Below are 26,272 nucleotides of genomic sequence, written 5' to 3'. Positions count from 1 at the left end.
CCTCTACCATATGTGCCTCCTCAAATCTGCAGCTATCGTCTAAATATGGAACCTGTTTCTCTCTGTATTTTTTGAATTGAAGTACAGTTGATTTACAATATTGTGTTAGTTTAAGGTGTATAGCATACTGATTCAGTATTTTTGTAGATTATACTCCATTATAGGTGGAACCTGTTTCTCTTGCTTCCTGTGCCTCAGTTTCCGTAATACAAACTGTAATTGCATAGTGTAACCTCAGAGACTTGCAGAAATGTTAATGTACTAATGTGTTGTGAAGATGAACATTGCTTTGGTTTATACTTTTCAACAAGCCAGTTATCCTCTGGGTTCTTTGATTTGATGATGTGATAAAGTAATGTGTACACTCAACTGGTATAAAAATTGCTGCTGTATATTGCTTTGAAACTCAGTTTCTATTTAGGCAAAATAATCTTTTATTCTTTTGGAGATGTTGTCAAGCTGAAGTTTGCAGTATTCTCGTTAGGGTAGATGTCCTAATCCTCTATCCTCTCTTGCGGAAGTGTCTACTTTTTGGCTTGAACTTTCCAACATATCTCCAATTGAGGTGGAATACTTTAAGGATGTAGGTATGTTTGGGGATATCCTGCTTTATATGGGACTACAAGTATCGACTTTATAATTTTTGTATTCTTTTGTATAATTGCCTCCTTTTCCCCCTCTCTAAAATGGGGTTGGGTGTGGTTGCATTGGACATCCAGGTATCTGAGGGATGGTGATATGTTTTTTCCTGAGGTTCAAGATTCTGACCCCTATTTTCTTAAAAGAAAATAGTGAATCAATTGGAATTACTGGAAATGAATGACAAAGTTAATTAGGAGGTTAAACTTGCCTCATTTCTGCTTTGGTCAGTGCTGTTGAAAAGTGCTTCTTAGGAGCAAAAGACTGAAAATTTACAGGATGTTTATAGGAGGGGCAGATGGAGAGTTTGCAAGTGATTCAAAGATGATATTATTTTGATTCAGGTATAAGGACTAAACAGCTTCAGTCACTGCCTTTATTTTCCCCTGTAACAATTTCTGCTAAGGTGCGGAACCATTAAGAGCCCAGCTGCCTCAGTACCCCAGTCTCAAGGGTAAGAAGTAGACGCCCGGGAAAAGTAACCCAGAAGGGAGAAAGACATAACTGCCTACTAGTTTTCCTGCATGGTGAAAACCTGGTGGCGCAAATGAGCAGCTTCAATTTAACCCATGGCTGCCCTGGTTCCTGGCCCTAGATTTTACTAGAGAAACTAATTGTTTTTTCTAAGAAAGAACTAAAAAGAGAAGTGGGTCATATTATAATATATCAGGAGAACGTTTCTCTAGATTGTTTTCTGAAATATTATCAGAGCAGGGGGAGAAATACTCAGGAAATGGAAATACTCAAGCAAATGCGATTAATATTCAGGTGCTCTTGAAGTCAGTCTTGAATTCATCTGGGAGAAGCGGGAAAATTATTCTTTATTGTTTACCTCTCTGTATGGTGTCCAAGCGTTAAGTATGTTTCCATCTTTTCTTTCCCCACCCACCTCCCCTATTAAAAATCCAAGGGCTACTATCAATGCAATTCCATATCATAACCCAAGAAAGAGGCTGTGAGACTAAGCCAACATGAGTCATATAACCATTAAGACATTTTAACATTCAGGTACACTACATTCCACTTTTATTGAGCAGACATGGTTTTCATGGTCTAATAAAATATTTTTATTTGATAGTCTGTCCTTGGTTATAGCCTCATGTAATCCCAGGGACAGCATGCTTAAGACTTTGTATCCAGAACTTTAAAGTCCACCTGTGACTCACTTATTAATAACTCACTGGGGAAATTAAATTCCTAGTTATCTGCTGATAACTGATGGCCTGATCACCCAGGCCATACTTCAAACGTAGAATCCGTTTCTACTTTATCCTGTGCCTCAGTTTCCGCAAAACACACTCTCAGAAAATTATGTGTATTCAACAAAGATTTCTAACTATGAGAGCATCTCTGAGCAGTCACTTCATCTAGGAACTAAATTATATGCTTAATTTGCATCAGGCTATACACAGCTAATCTGTTAGTTTACAATGCTCTTTTCTACAGTCAGGCAGAAAAATTGAACTTGTGTGTTCTAAGCTTTGGTGAATAGCTGATAAAGAGTCACTAGGCCTCTAAAAGAAATATAATGAAATCTAATATTTAGGCTAATATCCCCTTAATTTTACCCCCTAGACTTCTGCAATAAGGTTTAAAGTAGCTATCATTGTATGATGATGCAATTTTCTTTCAGAATGTGTTCTTTGTAATTGTATTCTTTGAAATGTGTTCATTGTAAATGTGTTCTTACTTGTGTAGCTTTGGGCAAGTTACCTGGCTTTTCTGTGCCCCACTATCCTAAGGTATAGAACTGGAATATTCAAATCCGCCTTACAAAGATTCAGTGAAGTAGTACATGCAAAGCACCAAGAACTGTGAGTGGCACATGGGAAGTACTCAATAAGTATCAGCTATAATTAGCAGAAGTATTAATATTATTAATTTAAGAACAAGTTAAGTATCTTAATTGTTATCCTGACCTGCAAGGTTGAATTTTTTTAATCATATTTTTTTCTTCTTCAGTTGCACAAAGAAACAGTACTTACGGTTAGTATCTTTCATCCCAGATTGTAAACCATGACTTTTGGTCCAGTGAGTGACCATTTTCAAAATGTTGTCTAAACAGTTAATAGATACCCATATTAGCAGTTGTTGTAATTTTGAACTGTAAAATTAAAGATGTTTTTAAGATGAAAAAAAATACTACAAGTGTTTGTTCCTTTTTGTTTTTATCTGTATTCATATTTAAAATTATTGCTTAGTCAAAACCTCGAAGTATTAGTCATTGATTTCTAAGCTTATAAAGGAAGTCAGTGGAGCAAGCTATAAAATTCACCTTTGATGTTGTACAAAGTTCAGAAGGGTGAGTTTAAAACTTTCCTTAATGATGGTACAGAAGTTATTTGCTTATGAACTGCTGAAGGAATCGTCCGTGAGTATTTAACTGAGTCTCCTTGTCTGATTTTGCTTGGATCTTCAGTGATATGTCAAAAAAATCCAAAAGATTGTGACCAGAATCTGTCTAACTTATGTGACTATAGACTCTTTGCTTTCAGAATCAAAATTTTGACTTTCAGCAAAAAAACTTTTATTTCTAATTTAAAATGAGTTAAGCTTTTACTTTATTCAGCCACATTAAGCATTTAGAAAATTGTATATAGATCTCTTCTTTTTATCTATTGATTAATTTATTATGATTAGTTTGAAAAAAACTTTTTAACGTGTTTTTTTTTTTTTCCAGACTTTAGGTAATGGGCAGATCAGAAAGTCAGATGGATATAACTGATATCAGCACTCCAAAGCCAAAGAAGAAACAGCGATGGACCCCACTGGAGATCAGTCTCTCCGTCCTTGTCCTGCTGCTTGCCGTCATTGCAGTGACAATGATAGCTCTCTATGCAACCTATGATGGTGAGTTACTCACACACCTGTGCCCACAAACATGCAGAAGACAGTGAAACCTTCATCTTAGGTTTTTCCCATCTATTAAACAATGTGTTAAGGAAAGAGACACTTAAAGATGGTGATATAAAGATTCATTTATAAAATGTAACATCAGTATGCCAAAACACCTAACTTTGACTAAAGTACAATGTGTTTTATGCTTGAGGTAAGTTATTAATTGCCAAGTATGTTTCGTGCACTCGTATGTATTTTAATGAAGATTCTAATGTATAATTTTACTTGATGAAAGTATTCACAATTTTATAGCCAACTTCAATTAGTCAACTTCTGTTGTGTCATTGAAATTCGAAACGGCTTTACAAGAATTTAAGAGGTCTAATTTGAGCCTTAGAAGTTTTTCACAATAAGGATTAGAAAAGGTTGGTTCATTAATGGAAAAAAAAATGATTACCAGACTAAAACAACTGATGTTTCAACTTAATAGACCTAGGGCTTAGTGGTCAGGGATGATATAAGAAATACATTTTTTTCCTTCATTTAAAAAATTTTAAATTTAGGATTTGCTTATTTTATTCCTCTATATTTTCTTCTAACTACTGTCAATGATATATAATACTTAGGTTTTAGTTCTTGCTTTAAGGAATTGATTATTTAATTGGCCGTTTATAAAAGAACAAAAGGTAGGGAGAAAGAATATGTGTATTGCAAATATTTATGCATATATCCTCCTTTTTCTAGATGGTATTTGCAAGTCATCAGACTGCATACAATCAGGTAAGAAGATAGTTTTTAAATTTAATAGTTTTACAATTGATGTATAACATTTAAAAATCAAATGCTAATAGATCTCTATATTTGCTTTGTGTATATTTTTATTTGTTATAGGTCATTAATTAATAGTCAAAGAACATCAAAATATACTTAAGTAATAGATTTGTTAATTTATTCATTCCAAAAAAGAATTCACTCTTTTCAACCCCAGAGTATATGGTAGGGTAGAGATAGAGAACTATATCTGTAGCTTTATGGAGCTTGCCATGTAATTGGAGAAAAAAAATCAGCACTTGAAATGGCACGCATCATACCATTAAGTGCTAAATTTCTCAATTCAGATCATTAGAGGGGTAAGAATGAAAAAGGGAGTGACATATAGTTCCGTAAAGCAAGGTGGAAAAGTTAATTTGGGAGGGGTCTTGAAGCAGGGCTAGGATTTGGAAGTGGAGGTACAGAAGAGGGAATTCCAAACTAGAAGAAAGAACAGGAGTAAATCGTGTAGAGAAGCAGTGAAAATGTAGGCATGATAGATAGGGACACGTTATGGAGAGTTTGAAAATTCATATTTAGCCTTGATTTTGTAGTAAAAGAGAAAAGGATATTTTCCTGAACAGATCACTCGTTAAGGTAAAAGTTGGAAGATGATTCTGAGAACGCTAGGCTGGGTGGATTGAGTGAAAAGCTAGGGAGGGAGGGCAGGTAGGGGCTGCTTCTGTAATCCAGGTGTGAGCTTAGGAGGGCTGCTTGCAGTGGGATGAAAGAGCTCTGAGACAATGTGAGGAACAATTGGATGGCTTAATAGCACTGACTTGCTAAATGAAGGCTATGAATACTTTGAAAATGACACCAACTTTGAAACCTCAAGGGACTCAGGAGACCGTGGCAGCTCACACTGAAATAGCAAAGTTACGAGGTAAGTTTGTTTTAGGGAGGTTGTGATTAATGTGGATTTAGACCTATTGCGTCTAAGTCAGGGGTAACATCCAAGTGGTGATAGACAGCAAGAAAGTAGAGATCAAGTGAATTTAGGATCTGTCAGCCAAGGGGTGATAGCTGAAGCCTTGGGAATATTTGAGTTCCTAAAAGTAGAAGTGTAAGAGCTGAACTTAAGAGGACATCAAGAATTAGAGTAGAAGGAAAAGAAAAGTCAGAGAAGGGAACAGAGAAGTGTATGGAGCTATAGAAGTCACATCAATTAGAATGTGGTGAAAAAAAGAACATTTTGACAAGGAGAAGAAAGGTGGTAGCTGGCATAGCACCTTGGATATGATCACAGTGTTTATGCCCTTTGACAAGAGATTCTAAACTTCCTTTCTGATGTCTACATTTCTTCCAAGAAATAATCTGTCCCAAATGATTTTTAACCATTTTCTGTTGGATTGTCTTATCTGGGTTTTTGTTATTCACTGACCTTTGCAAAATAGTAATGGGAAAATATTGTGGGATTCTAGGTTATAGTCTAATGTCCTTAGTATGTATGTGCTCTTTGTTTTTCTGTATTGCTTTTTGCCTTTTTTCCCCCCCGCACTGCATCTCAAGTACACTGACCACATGTACACTCTGGGACATGATGTGGGTAGCTTGAGGGAGACCTGATTGGGATACCAGCCATTTGCTCCTCAGTGTAATAACATGCACTTTCCCATCCAAGGGCCTTCCCAGAAACAAAAGAAGTTTCTTTATTCCTCAGGGAAATGGCTGCACAGGTGCCTTGGCTGGGAGATGTCCAGGGTCTCTGTGCCAGAGTTGGTATGTGCCCAAGTTGTCAAAGTTACCATTTGCTTCTCCCTAAATCCTCTCTCTCCTTTCTCTCTACCAGCTGCCCTATTATATGCTCATGCTATTCTGTTTTGAGTAACTCCCACTTATGTGTTGCCCTCTAATTATCTCTAAGTGTCTCAGTCCTCAGTATACTTGATGCATCTATTAAGTCTCTTAATCTGTAGGTTCTCTCAGATTTTTCTCCCTCTCACTCTTTTTTCTTGGATTTTATTTTTGAAGAAACTAGATCCTTTGACTAGGTAGGCATATCTTTGTAAAATCCTACAGGTGATTGTACCCCAGAGATCTGAGCAGGTTCCTTTAGTGGTACCCACCTAAGGAGCAATATGACATTTGGAATCTGGAATCTTACATGTGACTTAATGTTTAGAGGTATGGCTTTGGCTTTTTTTTATACTGGTTGGCAAGGCTTAACTCATTAAAATGTATTTAAACTGTATCCTTTAATTGTAGTTTAGAAATCATACCAAATGTAAAAAGCACCGCACAGAACTATACCTTGGCAGAGAAATGTATACAATAGAAGTAGCTTCAGTGGTAAACAAGGTTGCTGAATAGCTGTGTGTTTTTCTTCATTCTGCTCTTTTGGTTCACAAGCTGCTAGAATACTTTCATATTCATAGTTACTCTTCCTCCCTGGGGGGAAAATGATGAAACTCACTCTTATGGATAAAGTTTTTACGCCCTACACACACACACACACACACACAGAGAGAGAGAGAGAGAGAGAGTCCTCTACTGGTTAGAAAATATTTTCTGCCACAGAAAACATAACTATTGCTTTTAGAAGTTGCTTCAGATTAAGAAAACTCTAGGGGAAATCTAGGACAGAAAAAAAAGGGAGAGAGTGAAAGAGTGGAGTGGATGGAAAGAAAAGAAAGACAGAATAAAAGATGTTGAAAAAAATATAAAGTCTCCTACCAGCAATTCTATAGATTACTTTAAAAGATTGGGAGAATTCAAACCTGAGCACAGAAATTGTTGAGAATTAGAAAAGTTAGGTATTGATACCCAAGGCGCTTATTTCAAGTGAAAGTTGGTTTTAGCTGAAATCTTTCTCCTCATGGAAGGGAAAGTCATGGCAAATGCACTTCTCTCTTTGATCCTTTGAAGTCAAGGCATGGAGGTCAAGCCACACCAAGGCAAAAATAAAATACTGCAGAAAGCTTTGGATCATCTTGACATTTGTTTGGTGTTGGGTCCTTTAAATCTGAGCCTCTATAAATTTAAATATTTGTAATATACATAAAATGCTGTTTACAAGACGTACTTTAAATTAACTTGCCTGTATAAGAAATGCATCCCTCTGAAAGATTACACCAGACCTAAAATGAAACAAACACTTCTTAACAAATTACAAGTTAAGGCAGTGTTCAAAACCCTACTATTAAAGTATGAGTAATACTATTCATCTCTTATTTACTATATAAGATTGTTAAAAACATGGAATTATAGAGCTTGGATGTGATTTCTCAAACGTCTCTGTGTAAATCTAAATCCTGAAACTGGCTTCCATTGCATTGCAACCTTACTAAGATTTCAAGGAATCATATACTTTAAATCAGAATTTCTCAGCTTCATCACTGTTAACATTTTGGGCTGGATAATTCTTTGTTATGGAGAAGGGGCCTGTTCTGTGCATGGTAGGGTGTTTTACAGCACCCTTGGCCTCTACCCACTAGGTGACTATCAGCACCTTCTCCCAGCTGTGATAACCAAAAAGTATCTCCAGACATTGCCACATGTCTCCTTGGGGCAGCAGTATCATCTCCACTTGGGTACCACTGGCTTAAATAATCTCAAGAGATCATCTAATGCTTTTCCCTTTGTGGTAGACAGAATAATGCCTCCCTAGAGATGTCCACTTCCTATCCCTGGATCTTATGAATATGTTACCTTATAAGGCCAAAGGTACTTTGCAAAGGTGATTATTAAGTTAAGGATATTGGGGAAATTATCCTGAATTATCGGGATGGTCTTATGTGATCACAAGGTTCTTATAAGGGGAAGGGAACAGGAGGGTCAGAATCAGAGAGAAAAATGTAACAACAGAAGCAGAGGAAGCCAAGTTTGGAGTAATATAGCCATGAGCCAGGGAATGTGTGCAGTCTCTAGAAGCTGGAAAGGGAAAGGGATGGTTCTTCCCTAGAGCATCCAGAAGGAATGCAGCCCTGTTGACCCCTAGAGCCATAAGATAATAAATTCGCGTTGTTCTGAGTCACTGCATTTGTGGCAATGTGTTGTAGCAGCAATAGGGAACTAATAATACACCCTTCCATAGTTCTTTTATTTGGGGGCTGTCTTTGAAGAGTTAAAACACACACACAGTGTTTCTTGCTAAACTAGTGTTTTATTACTAAATTGAGGTATGTAATATAATAAAGTAAAAATAGAAGATAAAATAGAATAATAATAGCTAACACTTACTGAATGTTTATGTGTCTGACACTATTGTAAGCAGTTTACATTGGATCCTCATAATGACCTTGTGAGGTAGGTACCATTATACATTCCTTTTACAGATGAACAAACTTGAGCTAGGATTGCACTCCAGGCAGCCTGACTCCAGAACCTGTATTCATGACCACTTTTCCCTGTTGCCTCAAAGGAGACCAGGAGTCTATCAAACTTTTAATACTCTATGCCTGTACGTACAGTATTTGAGAACAGATTGCCTCCGCTCATGCTAGAACTTGGAACTAAAGGACATAAGATGACTCTCAGAGAGTTGAAATAATTAAATACAGACTAAGAAGGAGGAGAATGAATATTTCTTTGACCAAGAAACAAGCTACTTTACTGAGAACAGCGGATCAGCTTCATCAGTGATTTTAGTACATCAAACACAACATGGAATTAAGGGGTTTAAAGAAGCAAACATTAGCAGTGTAGTCCTAAACTCTCCAGGGGATAGAGAAACCAAGTTAAGATACACGAGCCATACAGTTCTCAAGAGAGAGCAAGACCATCTGTACAGTTGTGCAGGTTGTACACTGCACAATTGTGGCAGCCCTGAGGGACAGGTTTGTGGAGCATCAGGACCTGGATGAAACCCCTCATAACTATCCATTTCCTTTACTTTAATTCTTTACTCATCAAGCAAACTTTGGATGAGTATTTAAATATTAATACAGGGAAAGGAGGCATTCTGTTCACTTGAAAGATATGTTAAGCTTGGTGAGATTATGTATTCATATTCTGATTTAAAATCACTTTTGTGTGGCTTGAGCTGTAACCCTTGAAGTAAATGAACCTTCCAAATATCTGAACATTTCTTCAAGGACCAGATCCTGGTAGTGCCCTAAGTGAAGTATCTTGTTACCAGCTGGCCTTTTCATGGCAGCAACAAGGAATCTCTGCATTGCTGTGGGCCATGGTCCCTCCTTTCTTGCCTGTTAACACCCCAGAAGCCTCCACGAAGAAAAATGACACAACTAGATGAGTACAGGAAAGACCGCAGACAGACTCTTGAGGGCTGCTAGGCATGTAACAGCCTTTCAGAGTGGGAGATGAGGCTATTTCATTATGTAATTCAGCTTGAAAAAATCCTTCAGGCAGTAACGCAGCCGGCATCCTAGTGGAAAGGCTGCTGAAGCACACCTTTGTTAATTTAACTGTGGCATGTGGCAATTTGCTTTGGGCGGCTTCCCTGACACCATTCTCCTGACAATTGTGTAGCAATACTTGCTTCAAAAATTCTCCAGTCAAAATTAGCATCTGTCAATCACATCCTTTCCAAGAAAGGGAGTCAGTGATGTGATGTGATAAATACACACATATGTAACTTTTTTTTTTTTTTTTAACCTTCTGGGTAGATTTTAAGCAGTAGTGCACCATCTTTTTTTAGTGCAAGGTCAAGGTATTGAAAACATAGTATAGTTGGACTAAGTGGTTAAAAGGAAAGAAAATTAGCAATGCCTGATAAGCTTATTTGGAATCTTAAGGTTTATTTTACAACTGCGAACATTACCTGTGAGTAAAGGAGTGGATATAAACGCTAGCTTGCAGGGGGTGGGGTGAGGACCCCAGCTTTATGTTCAACATTGTAGAATGAGAAATATGGGAGGGCCCCTCTGCAGTTGAAGGGTCTTGCTTTGTCCTGCTCACCAAAATCCATGGTGTAGCAAGGTGCTTCCCAATAAGCCTTTGATATAATATGAAGCTCCAGTTAATAATATTGATAGATTTTTAAAGGGAAATTGAAAAATAAAGAGTTACAAAGACTGTAAGGGGAAAGTTACACAAGCCCTTGAATCTTGAAAAATTTTGTTCTCTGAGATCATTCAGAAAAGGAAATTCTGGGGTGGGGGGTGGTTGTTTTGAGCCGATTTCTGACTGATTGAAAACTGGAATAAATTCTCTTTGTTCAAAACACCCTCACCCCATACCCACTAGAAGGGCTATAATAAAAAAGATAGACAATACCACGTGTTGGTGAGGATGTGGAGATTAGAACTATCATACATAGCTGGTGGGAACGTAAAATATTTCAGTCCATCCCAGTGCGATATATAAAAAGCATTTTGGAAAACATTTGGCAGTTTATGTGGAAAATTAAACATACACTTTCCATAAACCCAACAATTTCACTCCTAGGTATTTACCTAAGAAAAATGAAAATACATGTCCTCAAAAGCATTTCATGTGATTTTTAAATTACAGCGTTATTCATAGTAGCCAAAACATGGAAACAACCCAAATACCCCTCAACAGGTGAATAAACAAAATATGGTATGGGTATAAACGGGAATACTACACAACAGCAAAGAGGAGCAAACTGTGATACATGCAACAATAGGAACCTCAAGAATGTTATACTAAGTAAAATAAGTCAGACAATAATAAAACCTGCATATTATATAATTTCATTTATATGAATTTACAGAAAAGGCAAAATTGTAGAGGCAGAAAGTAGAATAGCTATTGCCTAGGGCCTGGGAGTGGAGCAGGGATTCCTGCAAATGGGCAAAAGGAAACCTTTTGGGGTGATGGAATTTTTCTAAATTGGATTGTGGTGATCACTGCACAGCTGTATAAGTGTATTAAAAGTCATTGGGTGAATCTTATGGTATGCGGATAAAAAGCAACAAAATCACCCTTATCCCTTTTTTTCCCATCTCTCCAGTGTCCATTTGTAAGTAATTATCTTCTGTTTTGATCTTATGCTTGTTATTGTAATTAAATATTGAGTCCGTTGATTCCTATTTCCACAATTCAAAGTGATTCTGTGTAGTTTTCAGTGCCTACCAAATCACTAAATAACTTAAGCGTCTCAGTTTGAGTGAGTACCTATTATTTCATCATATTAGTGTTATGTTGATGAAAAGTCTGTGGAAATTGTAAATCAACTAGGAAGTTGAAGTTATTTCGGAATTAGACATTGGAAGCATTGTTTCCATGTGCTGGAGTTTCACTTTCAGAGCAAGTGAGAGATATATGTGGTATGGTAGGGCCAGGTGGACCTGTCATCTGTCAATCAAAGGCGGAATACTGAGTCTACCACAAAGTGGATACTGGTGACAATCATACTTCTGGGAAAATGTGTTGGCTTTTATAAGGGTTCTATGAAGTGTTTCCCTTTTCACCTTGACTACTAGTGTGTCAAGAGATCTGTTTTTAACCTATAATTATAATCTTTGTATACATTTGATTCATTAGCATTATTCATGCCCTCCTCCTTCTTTCTCAGCTAATGTATTTGATTTTATTTCCTGTATCCCTGTAAGGCCACTTTGAATTCTTTTATGAACAATGTAGGTTAATAATTAGATGACTAGAATATAGATAAATTCCAACAATAGATATGTGCAGGAACAAGGCTGTTAAATAGTAAACTTTATTTCAAAGAGATGCAAGTGTTATGAATAATTAAGGCACAATCTTTTGAAAGATTACAGCTTCTTTTTCCACTAAGCCAACAACATGGTAGAACTAAGATGTAAGTCCAGGCCACATCCTGTGTTGTTAGTATGCGATCTTAATTAAGTCAGTTTAGCCCTCCGCGTTTCATTTTCCTTACCTACAAAATTGAAATTAAAAGTGTCTTATTTTACAGAGAAAACAGCAAAGATTAATGACAGCCTATTTCATGTTATGCATCCTTCAAGGAGATGCACCACAGGTATAATGCACAGATATATCCCATTTAATGTGTTCTTTCATGAAAGTAACAGATGCGCTACTTAAAGCTATTTATTGAGGGGGAAAAAAGCTATTTAGTGAGAATCAAAAGAAAGCAGTCAATATATTTTTTAAGTGGAAGGTGTAGCCAAAAATAGAGAGAGGGTAGGGGGTGGAGGGAGGGAGAGAGAGAGAGAAAGTACATTTTAGATAGTCTCGGGTAAAAATGTCATCTCTTATTAACATTTTCCTTGACTACTGTGCTCTATGTTAGCACAGGGAGTGACAGTTCAGCCTGTGAATGAACTGTGAAATGAACACAATCAGAAATGGGCACTTGGATCCATGTTTCCTGTAAAGCAAAATGCTTTTTTTTGTTTGTTTTCTGTAAAGCCAGTCAAGCACAACTTGATTTGAACATGTAGCTATTCTGTGCTCACCCTTGCAGACATTCACTGTTAGCCCTTCCCTCCCCAGTGATTAACCCCTCAAAGTAAATAAGCCAGAGGCCTGTGGTAAGAGGAGAATAACTAGATTCTTGTTATTCAAAGCGTGGTCCACGGTACCATCAGCATCAGCTGGGAACTTGCAAAAATGCAAATTCTCAGGCCCCACCTCAGACCTATTGAATCTGCAGCTGCATTTTTAGTAAAGTCCCCAGGAGAGGAGAGTGCACAGTAAAGTTTGAAAAGCGCTGAAGACTAGTGATTCTCAACTGTGGCTGCTTATTAGGATAATTGGGGAAACTTTTCGAATATACCCATGCCAGACCTCCCTCCTCTCTGACACACAGAGTTCCAATTCCTTCAGCGGAGTGGTCTCTGATAAGTGTTGGGGGAAAGGAATTTAAGTAAATAAATTGACATTAAGAAATGTAGGAATTCCCTGGACATTTGCATTTTTAAAAGACGGTATATGTTAACCAACTGGTTGCTTTAACGGGTGCGATTTCAGACTGTGCCGCTCAGTAAAAACTAAGTCAGAGCAGAGGGTCACTAGGCCTGTTTTTCTACTAATAATGGAGAAGCTGAACCTGGACTGTCCCCCTGAATTTCCCCAGTAGAATGCGGGCACAGATGTTTTCATAGAGACTTCAGAACAATGTCTTTCCTCATCCATTCATCTATTCATTCATTTTTTTATATTTCTCAAAATCATTAATTGTGCACCTTCTAAATGTTGAGCACTTTTCTAGACACTGGGAGTGTGAACTAAGATAAACCCTGTCGTCAGGAAAGTGACAGTCTGGTCAGCATGACAGACCAATAAACAAAATTACCATACGGTTTGGGTAAGTGCTAAGGCAGAGAGAAGCAGTGCTACAGTCATTCTGAGAACAGGGCGCCTAAACCACATCAGTCATTATAGACTGGCAGCTAGAGTGATTGTAACTAACAGGGCCAGGAAAGCATTCGCAAGAGGAAATGTCATCTGCTAGTTCAGAAGGCCACTCAGAGGTTGCCAGGCCAGTGGAGCAGAGGGCAGCATGTGCACAGGCTGGATGCAAGATGCATGCAAAGGCTGGGTGAGTGTAGGATCTGCAAGTGGTTCATGATGGCTGGCGTGTAATGTGAAATGCACTGGGTTATAATTCCTCTTCAAGTCTATAGAAATGAATAAATATGTTATGGGGAGCATCTAAAGGATTTTAAGCAGAAGTGGAACATATTCAAGCTTGCCTGCTGGCTAGCACAGACTTGGTGAAGCGGAGACAAAGATTTACCCACACAAGGGAATACTATTTCCAGGTCCCGGGTATGAGGGAGAGCTTAGCAAGGTTAAAGAACTGGAAGAATGGCTATAGGGCTGAGTCACAGTGGGCATGAATGTGGATGTGAGAGTGGGGGTGAGAAGGGTGTTTGAGTGCTGGCACAAGAGATAGGCAGAAACTGAATCTTGTAGTCTGTGGTAAAGTGTTTGAGCCTTCCTAATAGCAATGGGAAGTTATAGAAGGAAGGGTTTTCAGTGAAACATGACTTGATCCGAATTGTTGAGAAGGGTCACTGACTGTACCTAAAGAATGACTCTGGGCAAGGAATTGGGCTACTGCGCACTTAATCTGGATGAGAGCTAAGGGTTGCCTGGATTTGATGGTAACAGGGTGGAAAGAATAGATGGATTTGAGAAATATTTAGGAGGTAGAATTTATAAGGCATAGTGTTTATGTAAATATGTGAGGTTGTGAAAAAGGAGTGAAATGTAACTCAAGTTTCTGGCGTGAGAAACTAGGTGGTAAGTGTTGCCAGTCACTGAGCCAGGGAACACAGAGGAAGAGCTGGTTGGATAATAGGCTGGGGCCCATGCAGCAAAAAGTTCCCTTTGAGACAGTGTAGATTTGGGATACTGGTGAGTCTTCTGTGTGGCGTAGTTCAGGGAAGTCTAGGTTGGAGATAAGGATTCAGCAGTCATCAGCATAGGGGAGAGGTGGTTGAGATTTCCCAGGAAGGAATGGAGATGTTTTCAAAGAAACTGAAGAGGAAGAGCCAGGGAGGTACAAGGAAAATCAGTAAAGTGTAAAATCACTGAAGCAAAAGTTAGAGAGTATGTTCAAAATCAGAGTCTGATCACTGGAGTTAAATGCAGCTGAGAGGTTGAGTAGGACAAGAAATGAAGGCAGAAAGGAAGAGGTTGAAGATTCCATTGAAGATGGGAAAGTTGATGGATCTTGTTCCTGGGGATGTAAGAGAGGATATATCCAGAGAAAAGATGGCAGGACCCCTCTTAAACAGAGGAGGACCCCCTCTTCCTCTCTTACCAGGGGGAAAGCAGCGATGATAGTGTGCATGCAAGTACGGTTAGAGGCTGAGAAGGATGGGAAGCCATGTGGCTCATCCAGTTACTTCAGTTTTCTCTGTGTAAGAGGAAGTAAGGGTATTGAAGGCTGGAAAGGGCCAGTGTATGGAGTGGAAGGGAAGGCTAAGCAGGACCACGTAGAAAGGCTGTGCACAGAATTGATGGCCCTGTTGAAGCTGAAGGCCATAATTTGAAATGGCATTAAACCAGGAAGTTATGGGGTTTTCCCAGCATCACAGGTAATATCTTCCACAGATATTTATGGAGTACTGTTCTAGTTGCTGCAGATGCAGAAGTGAACAACACAAAGTCCCTGCTCATAAGGAGCTTGCAATAAAGAAGTCAATCAATAAATCTGTAAAAAACATTCTTAAATATCTTAGCCTAGAGTTGGAAGGGAAAAGGTAGGCAGCTGGGAAGATTCAGGGTAGGCTCATGTGCAGGGGCGAGGGAATGAAATACTTTGCTGAGTTGATGGTTTAAATGATGACACCACAGGATGTAGGCTGGATAGAAGGTGAAAGAAAGGCAAAGGAAGAACAGAGTGAGCATGAAGTGAGAATTCTCAGGAAAGTAGAAGAGCAGGTGCAGAGGGAATAAAGAAATGAAAAAACTTCTAAGGATGGGAAGGCCAAAGTGTAGGTTACTCAAGTTGAATATTTCTTGGTGTTAACAACATTAGGACCATGAAAATGCAGGTACAGATGTGGAATGGAGGTGAAGGTCATGAGAGTTTCTAAGGTTAAGAAATTCTTAAGCCAGAGAGTAGCAGAGATTGTCCACATAGTCCCTGATGTTACTTGGGAAGATGGTAGAACATTTGTGGAAGGGAAGACAGAGCGAGGTGTTGAGTCTTTAATAAACAAAGATGAATGTCTAGGAAGTTAGTGGATGACAGAGATAAAGTAGATGAGGTGGGTGGGGCTGGTCAGCTGGCAGAATCCTAAATAAACACAGTGGAGAGGAATGATTTGGAGGCTGCATAGAGTGATAGAAGAAGACTGGTTTTGTTTTTCAGTGTGCAGAGTGCTGAGGGAGAGAGAGCTTCAAGGGAGAGGGTTTCCCTTAAATCAGAGAGCTGAAGGGAGTATCCGTGAGTAGGCTCAGGGCTTAATAAATCATGCCTTCTTGCCCAAGATGACTCTAGAAATGCTCTTCTAATCCTGTTTCCTCATACAACCCAAAGCCCTTTCTTTCATTCTCTAGAGGTAGGATTGTAGGAGATACCCTTCTGAATGGAGGGAAGTGTTTGCTGACAAGAGTCAGATTCTAGAATCATAGGATATGCCACCCGATCTAGAAATTAGTCCACACGGGGTAGGGTTTTCGACTTCTTTGTTGTCATATGTGATAATGTCACTCCAGTGGATCAACAGCAGCCGGTAAAAGGACACACTGGAGGGCTGCCTGTCTGGCATGTTGTGCGGGAACTCCGTTTGATGGAATTCGAATTACTCATGAATTCATTTTTATTTGTTTTTTCACCAGCTTAGATAAAAACTCAAAGTGAATCAGTGAGTTCTTATCTCAAAACAAAATGTTTGTTTAAACATTTTTCAGAGGCACCATCTCCCTTCAAAATTAAAAGAAACAAAAAAGTCCAAACGGAACTATCACATTTCAGATACTTTTCAATCCAGAGAAGTCTGACAGTAGGTACCTTAGCTTGAAACTAATAAAGAGAGGTTTGGTCCACAGCACAGACTAAAGGATTAGGAAGTCAAACTGAAATCAATTAGCAGGTAACCAGTAGCCAGCAGTGCATCTGTTCCTTTGTGCTTGATGCTTAAAGCAAAAACAAGCAAGCCAACTATAAAATGGTGAAGATGGCTTAGGCCATATCTTTTAAGTAGTTCCCTTTGTTAATCAAGGCTTTCTTGAACTTCAAAGAAATTCTTATTGAAAGAACTCCCAAATCATTAAAGACTTATAATAAGATGTGCTTGAGGATCTAGTAGTTATTTAAAAATACTTCCAGGAAAGAAAGTTTTTGTAAAATCTAGGGGCTTAATCTTCTGGTATAATGAAATTAATTGAGTGAAATTAGGATGTTTCTGATACCTCTGCCAGTCTGAAGCCAAAATGAATTCATTATCCCTGAACACATGTATATAGCAATCAATGATTTCACTAACTTAGAAGCCAAGAAACAAAGTATTAACAATTGTATTTGTTCAGAGAAATAATTTAATTATATTTAAGTGAATCAAATAAAAAAGCAATATATGAAAAGTCATTAACTGAACAGAATATTTCTCAAAGCCCGGTGTATATAATATTCTGTAGCAAGGAAATGACAATGTGTTGAGAAGAAATGGCACAAGTGAAACCTTGAAAGTCTCCTTAAACTCGTATCCATGCAAATATGAATCTTTAAAAGAGAATATAAGTTAGCAGCTATAGATACTATGCAACTTTACATGATGTATTTCAACAACTATGTAATAAAATTAAAACAAAGAAAAGAAGTGGGAGGATTTGCAAAGCTGACGAACTGGTTGAGTTCCATGAAGGCCCTTGTTGCAGGATCAGCCCCTTTGCAGGCCCAGGCCCTTACTAAGAACAAGGTCAGCGACTCTGGTTCCATCTCCAGTCAGTCTCACGTCTGGTGAGCTGCCTCTGACCCCAGCTGTAGTGAGTGGGTTCCTACCTTGTCCCCTGGGACCTCACTTCTGGCTCATTCCCTAGCTATGGAAATTGAGTTTCTGCTTTTTCTTCCCCGTCTTCTGGGACTGAAACCCAGCTTAATTCTTAACCTCATTGCCTTTTGCCTGAAGAACTTTCTTGGATCACCACACTGTCTGCTGGGTACAGCCCCCTCGTCACAGCTGCCTGCAGTTCCTTGTCCCTGTGTAGCTTCTCTCCATTGCTCTTAGCCAGGAACTTCCTCTGTTGCTGATTCCTTGTGGTCTATCTAAAATAAGATTCAGTCTCACTGGATTGGCTCAGACTGCTTCTACCTGAGCCCAGTTTATGTACATGACACACATTTTATATGGAAGAAAAATGTTTCTTCATTTGCTGAGGAAGAAACAGCTCACTAATGTTATATGCCAACACAGAAAGCCAAGGATCCGGCTTTTCCCTCAACCATCAGCCAACCACACCTATTAATTTTAAAAACTTAAGGAGGGAGGAATCAGTTCTTTGTCTTGTTTTATTTAAATATAAGAAAATCTAATTAAGTGTTGAAAGTTCAAAATTTTTCAGATACTGCCTATCCGACTTTAAATGAACAATAAAAGCCATTTTTATTCGAGTGTAGTAACAGGCATAAGAAACCAGTATCAAAATATTTTAAGATCTGATAAAGTAAAAGTATGGCTTTTAAATAACAGGTGGTGATAATTTCCTAACAGAAGACTTAACTGAGAATGAAGGATTCTTTTGGAGTGTCTGTTATGAACTAGTCATTGTGCAAGGTGTTGGAATTAGAATCGTTGCTGTGGGTAGAGGGTGTACCTATAATTATCATTGTTTTTATATTCTGCGGATTACCTGGTAATATACTTTGAGCTATTTCTTAGAAACTGCACATCTCATACTGATAACTTATTTCATGGTTGATGGTCTAAGGCTCCATCTCTCACCTAGCCATACAGTCATACGAATGATGCCATGATGTATGAACCTTACAGAAGAGGTCGTCCCGCAGCTTAACATCTGCAATCCACGAGAACTCTGTCTAGATTCATGGGGACACCTTGTCCAAACTAGGGCTCCTGAAAGCCTAAGTTGACTTGGCAAGGGCATGTGTTGAAGAGATGATTTGGAACTTTTTGACCAGCCATACAGATAGATTGAGGATGAAAGGACCCGCTTCTATTAGATGCCCAAGATAAGGACTTCTAGGACAAGGCTGGCTGTTTCCTGCAAGCTCAGCAAGAGTAAATCTTTCTTCCCATGATCAGATCTCTTTCCTAAACTGGACAGGGTGACAAAGGCCAAGCCCCTGACTATTAGTTCCCACAGGTCTCTTTCCACCAATCAAAGACAGGTAGGGTTCCTCCTGGGATTCTGAGGCCCTGGGGATCTAGCTCTTCATTCTTTATCTATCCTGTGTCCTTCCTTCTGAGAATGGCCTATCTTTCCACACTCACAGAGAGCCGCTCTACACTCCAGTCCTCTTTCGGTTGCCTCTTTTATCAAGGCTGTCACTCACCTTCTCTGCCTGGACCACAACTCTGTTCCTGACTCACATATCTGTTGAATGAATGAAGGAATGAAATGGCTTCCCTCTTCCATCTTTGCCTAGCTAACTCTTTCGCTCCCAGCACATCCTGTATGCTTACCCATGACTCACGTCTCACTTGTAGTTAGTTGTGCAATGTCTAGTTTTGCCCCTGTAATAACTATTTCTATCTTACTTATCACTCTGTTTCCAGCAGCTAGCAAGGTGCATGGCACATAGTAAGTTGTCAATAAATATTGGTTGCATAAATGAATATTTAATTTATTTTTTATATTTATTCTGTCAGGTTCCTTATCTTGGTCACAAAACCAATGTTGTCTAGGCAAGGTGTTTGTTAGGGCACCTGATACACAAATACAGCAGCAAAGAAGTGGTCTCATTCGGGCTTTGTCTCACATACGTAAATTAGATTTCTCAGTTCTGTATCTCCCTCTCAAACTCTTTTCTGTCTGATCTATCTCCTTTGCTAGCAGTAAAGTCAATTACTCTCTTCCTTGGTTGTTTAATTTACCTAGTTAATTCTACCCTCCTAAGCTAGAACTGGGTCAACAAGGAAACAGTTTCTGTATGCATTTCTCTTTCCCACTATTTTCCTGTTTCAGGGAGATTTTTCAACTAATCTCCTACTCAGGTAAGCATTTCCAGCTCCCTGCGACCAAAATCTCCATTAGTCTGGGCTTTCTTTTCCAATTCCAGTTCTCTCAGAGCTTCTTCCTTCTCAGTAACTCATCTCTGCTCTCCTTTAATGAGGCCCTGTGCTCGCCTTCCCTTGAGTGTCTCTGTTTGGCTAAGTGCTGCTGGTTTTTGACCATCGTCCTCGAAGGTTCCTCTATCCCAGGTTGCTTCACTCATAGTACGCTCATTCAGACTCCTGGTCAGCTCACACATACACGCATAATAAGCTTATTTATAGATGCACACTGCAAGTGACTCCTTACCTCTAAGTTACATAAAATAGGAGCTTTACTTGTCAACTGAATACTACATAAGTTCAGGAATTGGAAATGAGAACAGAGCATAACAACCCTTCATTTCTAGATATAGTTACACTATAGGAGTTCATATGCATCATAAAAGAAACAGTCTTGTGTCAGAGGAAGACCTGCAAATTCTGTGAGGGCAGGGATTATATCTGTTTATTCGCCATGACATATATTCAGATCCCAATAGTGTCAGACATGTAGGGGTACTCAAAAATCGTTGTTGAAATGAAATGAAAAGTTTCAGAGTCTTTTCATGGTCCACAGGGAAAAAAATCTTTTTGGAGAAGACAAATGATTTAGCATAACCCTCTGGGTCTTCTATAATAGAACAGAGATACATATTCATTAAAAAAATATAAACATGTGGAGCCTAATACCACCTTGTGTCAACTAAATGCCTAGTTTGTTAATACATACTAAATTTCATAGTGCCCACTGGAGAAGAGTTTTTTTTTTGTTTTTACAATTTTGACCTCGTTTGAGGTAGCATTCTACAGCACCAGTGACCCAGCTAATCCTTTTGCTATGATCTTCTTGTACCACGCCCTAACCAAAATTGATGCAAAGGCAGAATGTTTTGAGTTACTCTCAGTAATTACGTATTACTGAAGTTGGACTGATCATTTCTGTTCAACAATGTGATCCAAAATTGCAAAATGTTTAAATGGGAGAAACATGGGTATGTAATTTCATTGCTTCCTCTTCAGAAACATCCACCAGTGTCCAGGAAGCTTGGGATCTAACTGATGAGAGTTACTTAGGGAACAGTGTAGCCTTTTCATAACCTTCTATATCTTTCCTTAAAAAAGGAACATTATTATTCATTAACATTATAATCAACACACAGCCTTGATAACTTATTTTAAGTGATATATTGTATTTAAATTGCAGTATAATCTCTAATAGCTTTTTGCCAGCAAAGACTCTTTTTGGATTTAAAATGCAAATTGGACTTGAAAAAGAAAATTTATTTTTAGACTTACGACACTTTAACTTAACTGTAACACAGTTTCAGGGCTTCCATTTGTTCACAGAATGTTTCTGGTTGTCAATTTTGGAGGAATCCCTACTGGAAAATTATTGAATGTCCTCTCTTGGCTGTGAGCCATTCATTTAAATGGGCTATGAGATAAGGCTGAAGAATTTCACTAGTTTGGGGAGAGCCAACTAAAGATTATTACTGTAGGTCCATTAGACTTGAGATTTCTGTAATTATCTCAACAAGTGCTAGGGTCAGATGAGGTGAAAAAGTTTATGTAGCTATGCTCATGTTATGGAGCAATAAAATCTTAATTGGGCATCAGAAAGACAGTGATTGCTACATAATTTAATTTGGATTCTCTCTCTGTGGAGCTTCCAAAATTTTTTTAATGCTATTTGGAGTTACAGAAGGATGATACTGTAGAAAAACATCAGTTTAAAATTAGACCTAGACTCTATCTAAAGTCATATTGGTGGCTTTGGGCATGTAACCACTCTATGCCTAGGTTTCCTTAAAACAGAGGTAACATGTCCTATTTATAGAGCAATGGGAAGATATCATAAGGAAGAAATATAATCAAAACCAGAGAAGCAGTTTAACATCATAGTTAAGAGCCTAGGCTTTGGCCACCAGACTGCTTGAGGATAAACTTCAGTTTTGCTACTTACCAACTGTGTGACTTTGGATACAGATTCCTTACCATCAATTTCTATAGCTAGAAAGTGGGGACAAAAATATTGTTACCATATACAGTTTAAATGATAAACAAAGTCAAGGAATTTAGAAAATTGACTCGCGTGAAGTAAGCACTTGGCGCCTGACACAGGTCAAACATTGACTTGTTATTATTATTATTACATAAGCATCTTTGGCTGAACCCTAATGAAAATCCTATAGTTTACATTTTGCCTATAAATCTGACAGTGAGTTTATCTGTAAATCTGATAGCAACTGGATTCCAGGTTAACTATGTATAGCTTGTGCCTATGTGTATGTGGGTGTGAGTGTGCGTTTGTGCTTATGCGTTCAAGGTAAATTGGTCACATGTGTACATGAAATACAATTATAAACTACTCCTCAAGCTAAAACACAAAAAATAGGTCTCCTTTCCTGAGAATTGCAGCTCTACAGAAAAAATTCACTATCTTGGAACTTGCCTCAAATCTACCTGTGTAAATACACAGATAATTTCTGCACAGTTATATAGAGATGACTTTTCTTGGTGCTGACCAATTGGGCTAGTGCAAGACTTGACCTTGGCTTAGCTGGAACTTACCCAGTGGCTGACAGGGAGTGTTTGACTAAATGATTAACTAGCAGTCCTGATTACATCCAGCATTGGGTGTTCCCTCCCATTCTTCCCCCCAACCTTTCTTCAACCAAGATATCGCAAAAGCAATTTGAAACAGGGATTTCGTTTAAAAGGGAGGATTGGATTTTGCAAGAATCCAGAATGTTTGTAATGAAAACTGTTTGGTTTTATAAGTATTAGTTGGTGTGCTTGCTAATATTCAGTCGTTTTCTCTTTAGGAATGGTCCCCCAGATTCTAGTTTCCACATTGTTGCCTTCTGAATGGAGTCCTTTGTGACCCATTGTGATTACATTGCATTTTCCTTGTGTTCTTTCAAAACGTTCTGACTCTGCCTTAATTTTGGTCAGGGGATGGTGGGAGGAGGGTGGCAGCGGGGAATGAGGTCAGCAATACTTTCAGAATGTTGTCAAAGGAGATTTTTAAATTGTCAAAAATTGCCTAGTAAGTAATATCAAGCTTGGTATCTATTAATAAAGCAAACATTTAGGATAGGAGTTTGGGTCAGAAATGAATGTCCTAAGGCCTTCACAGGAGCATTTGCTCCTGGGTGCCCCAGCATTTCTCTGACCTCTTCTGGACACTTCCATAGCAGTCATAAGCCAGGCTGATGATTACAGTGATTTTTAAGATACCAAAATGAAAATGTTGGGCGAAAATGTTTTGGGAGCAAAAAACCAAGGGCGTAGGCCGATTGGGAGAGAACAGAGCTGAAAACAGTTTTGCTCATAAAGGCTTCCTTAAACCTTACTTATGCAGGGCAAGAACCATCAGTGAAGAAATTGTGCCACCAAGCCAGATATGTGGCATATATGTTATAAATAGATGCCTGGCCTATTTAAAATGTTCAACACCAAAATATATAGTGGCCAGGACTTTTTGAAAAATACAGTAGTAATTGAGAAAGAAGTGATTTGAAACCATTCCCACTTGATATTGTTGCTTCTTGTGCACATTTTCCTGGATATTTTTTAAAAGCCTCAAAGAAAAAATGGACAAAAGTGTAGTCAATCCTAATCATTTACAGATTTCCTATTTGCTAATTCGCCTACTGGCTAAAATTTATTTGTTACCCCCAAATCAATACTCACGGTGCTTTCGAGGTCATTTACAGACATACACAGATTGATGAAAGATTTCCATCACTCTGCACACATGTACCCAGCTGAGGTCCAACAAGGAGACTGTAAACAAGGGTCCTTCTCTCAGTCTATTTAGTGCCACGTTTTTCACATATTCTGTGCTTTTTGTTAGTGATTTAACTGTTTAAAATGGCCCCCAAGCCTAGAGCTGAAGTGCTGTCTAGTGTTCCTAAGTGCAAGAAGGCTGTGATGTGCCTTACAGAGAAAAGACATGTGTTGAATAAGCCTCATTCAGGTATGAGTTGTAGTGCTATTGGCTGTGACTTCAATGTTAATGAATCGATGATATATATTAAATCAGAAATTAAACAGAAACAGACATAAAACAAGATTATGTATTGATCAGTTGATGAAAATACTGTGTGATCAGAGGCTCACAGGAACCTAACACTATTTTCCAAAGGTCAATGATTCAGTATTTGTTAATTCAATGTTAGTGTTGACTTTAGAACAAAACCCATCAAATAACGAGAAGCAGCCCTATTCATAATTCCTGTTAATCCATTCGCATGGGAAAGCATCAGTGATCTACTAAGTAGGGATCCACGTTAAATAAACTTAAACCCACAATTAAGTGCGAGCAGAGAGGTTCATGCTATCCACTTTATTCATTTGCTGCTTGTGGCAATCATATTTATTTGAGATTTTCATTATTTTACTGAGAGTTTCCCCAGGATTACTTGACACATGCAGAAATCTCTTTAAAACACACATGAACATTCACACACACAGCACCAGAAAAGTAGCCTCTGTGGAATGTACATGTATCAACATAGAAATATTTCTTGTGTATAGTGCCTAAAATTCTATTTTCAGTTAGCAAGCTATTGATGCTGTTGGAAAGCATGGCATATAGATAAGAAAGGGGGATCATGTGACATTGGAAGCCATTGGCATTCAAAGACAGGCCAAGGATTGCCCCTTCTTGAGGTAGACATGTAGCAGGTTTCCAGTGTATCTGGAATTCTGCCATGTCTAATCATGTCTGGCAATGAGTAGAGTGGTTGTGTCTCTGGTCTGTTGCCTGAGAGGGCCAGGAGCCTCCTAAGATAGAGAGAGCTCATCTCAGAGGAATAAAAAGTCAAGCTCAACAAAAATGTCCCTTGAATAAAGCCTTTCCCATCAGAGAAGTGATTCTGAATATAGTTCAGCTTTTGCTGTTGCAGTCTTCCCCCAAACCAGGCCCATTGGTCCTTGTGGTTCTTGGGAGAGGGAGGTATGGAGATAAAATCTAAGAGAGCTCTTCACCTGGAGGCACCATGAGCCCTCCTGGGAACTCCTCTAGGACAATGATGATGGAAGAGAGGCATTCTCCCTGTATCACAGGGCTCCAACCCCAGAGGTTATGGATGGGGTCTGGGGCAGGAGGTAGTAGAGGTAAAGCCAGTATAGAGAGTGGAGACCTGAGGAGAGTGGACTTGTACAGGAGACACACGTGTGGCTCCCTGCCATCCTGTGCCAGGGACTCAGAAGGGACAATTGTACTTAGAAATATGGGTTGTCATGACATGGGCCCATTTGTACTTACAGACTGGAAAGGCAAGAAGAAATAGGCCTGATTCATCTAAGTATGGGACCGTCTTTACTTCCTGATATTAGATTCCCCTGTTTTCATTTTCCGTGTTTCTCTATTGTCTAATCTGATAGTTCTCCCCTGGATGGACATTAGAATCACTGAGGAAGCCTTAAAAAATGCCTAGACCACCTCAAAGATTCTGATTTAAGTGATCAGGGATCTATCCTTGGCATCTGTATGTTTAAAGGCTTCTAAGGTGATTCACATGGTTAGCCAGGGTTGAAAAATACTGCTGTACAACATATCACTGAGAATTTTCACCCTCCATCATCCATCCTGTTCTATCCAGAGGAAGGTTAGGCAAGAACCCTGCTACGTGTCCACCTCAAGAAGATGCACTTCGGGGTGTGCCTTTGAGTACGAAACGCCTCCATGCCACTTTCCTGTCTGTTTGCCCCACTGTGAAGAATTCATCTGTTTTTTACCCTTTCTTCCCGGCCACTACAGACTCCAAATTCTGATGCTTTCTTCTTCCGTGGACTCAGCACTAGTTGCTGGTGATAAGGCTGACACTGAGGAGGGAGGGACGCTGTGGCGACAGAAAGGCAGGGAGCAGACAAAGTAAAGAAGGGGGCGTGGCAAGGGGAGAATAAAGGCTAATTGGGAAAGAGTGGAGGAGGAGAAAGCAATGGAGCATGCTCACTGCTTCTCACACACTCCCACCTAATGTAGCCAAAGTGTGGAGGGGAGAGGGTGAGCTTGGAGCCACGCACACCTAAGTGCAAGTCCTGGGTTTCCATCATTTACTAGCTGCTTGATCTTGGGGAAACTACTTATTCTCGTACAACAAAGAAGTGGGAAAGCTCAGGGATTCAAAACAAGTCTGCCTGATTTAAGCACTCCAAACACTTTCTCAGCGTATACAGCATGTCCTAATCCATACCCTCACAATAGACCCTGGTAATGAATACAGTAATTAATAACATCCCAGATGGTAGTTGAGCTTGTTTTTAAATTCCTATGATCAAATAAGTTGGGGAAATGTTACAAGAAGATTAGTTGGGAAAAAAATGATGTGCCACTTATTATCAGCGTAGAACATTCAGAATTGTCATTCATAAGAAGTAAGCTCATTACTAATAGATTACTTTTCTTGTCTTTATGTGACTATTTTCTTGAATTAAAAACAAACTTT

At 38.9% G+C, this 26,272-nt stretch overlaps 1 protein-coding gene across 7 annotated transcripts in view; it reads left to right on the top strand.

Annotated features, from left to right (window-relative positions):
* Positions 1 to 26,272, top strand: part of MME (membrane metalloendopeptidase) — a 90,370-nt gene that overhangs the window by 1,751 nt on the left and 62,347 nt on the right. For 4 of the 7 annotated variants that reach the window (XM_073803693.1, XM_033855296.2, XM_019934134.3 and 1 more), the window contains exons 2-3: positions 3,320 to 3,489; positions 4,222 to 4,257. In XM_073803693.1, the coding sequence (XP_073659794.1) occupies positions 3,330 to 3,489; positions 4,222 to 4,257 (196 nt within the window). In that variant the 5' untranslated portion in view covers positions 3,320 to 3,329. Of the gene's footprint in view, positions 1 to 2,601; positions 2,626 to 3,319; positions 3,490 to 4,221; positions 4,258 to 26,272 lie in introns of all 7 variants that reach the window. The other 3 variants (XM_073803689.1, XM_073803690.1, XM_073803691.1) reach the window with 1 other exon arrangement.

Source organism: Tursiops truncatus, chromosome 4 (genome assembly GCF_011762595.2).
Source record: "Tursiops truncatus isolate mTurTru1 chromosome 4, mTurTru1.mat.Y, whole genome shotgun sequence".
NCBI lineage: Eukaryota > Metazoa > Chordata > Mammalia > Artiodactyla > Delphinidae > Tursiops > Tursiops truncatus.
Note: the sequence above shows the minus strand (reverse complement) of the source record. Positions and strands in the feature narration are given on the sequence as shown.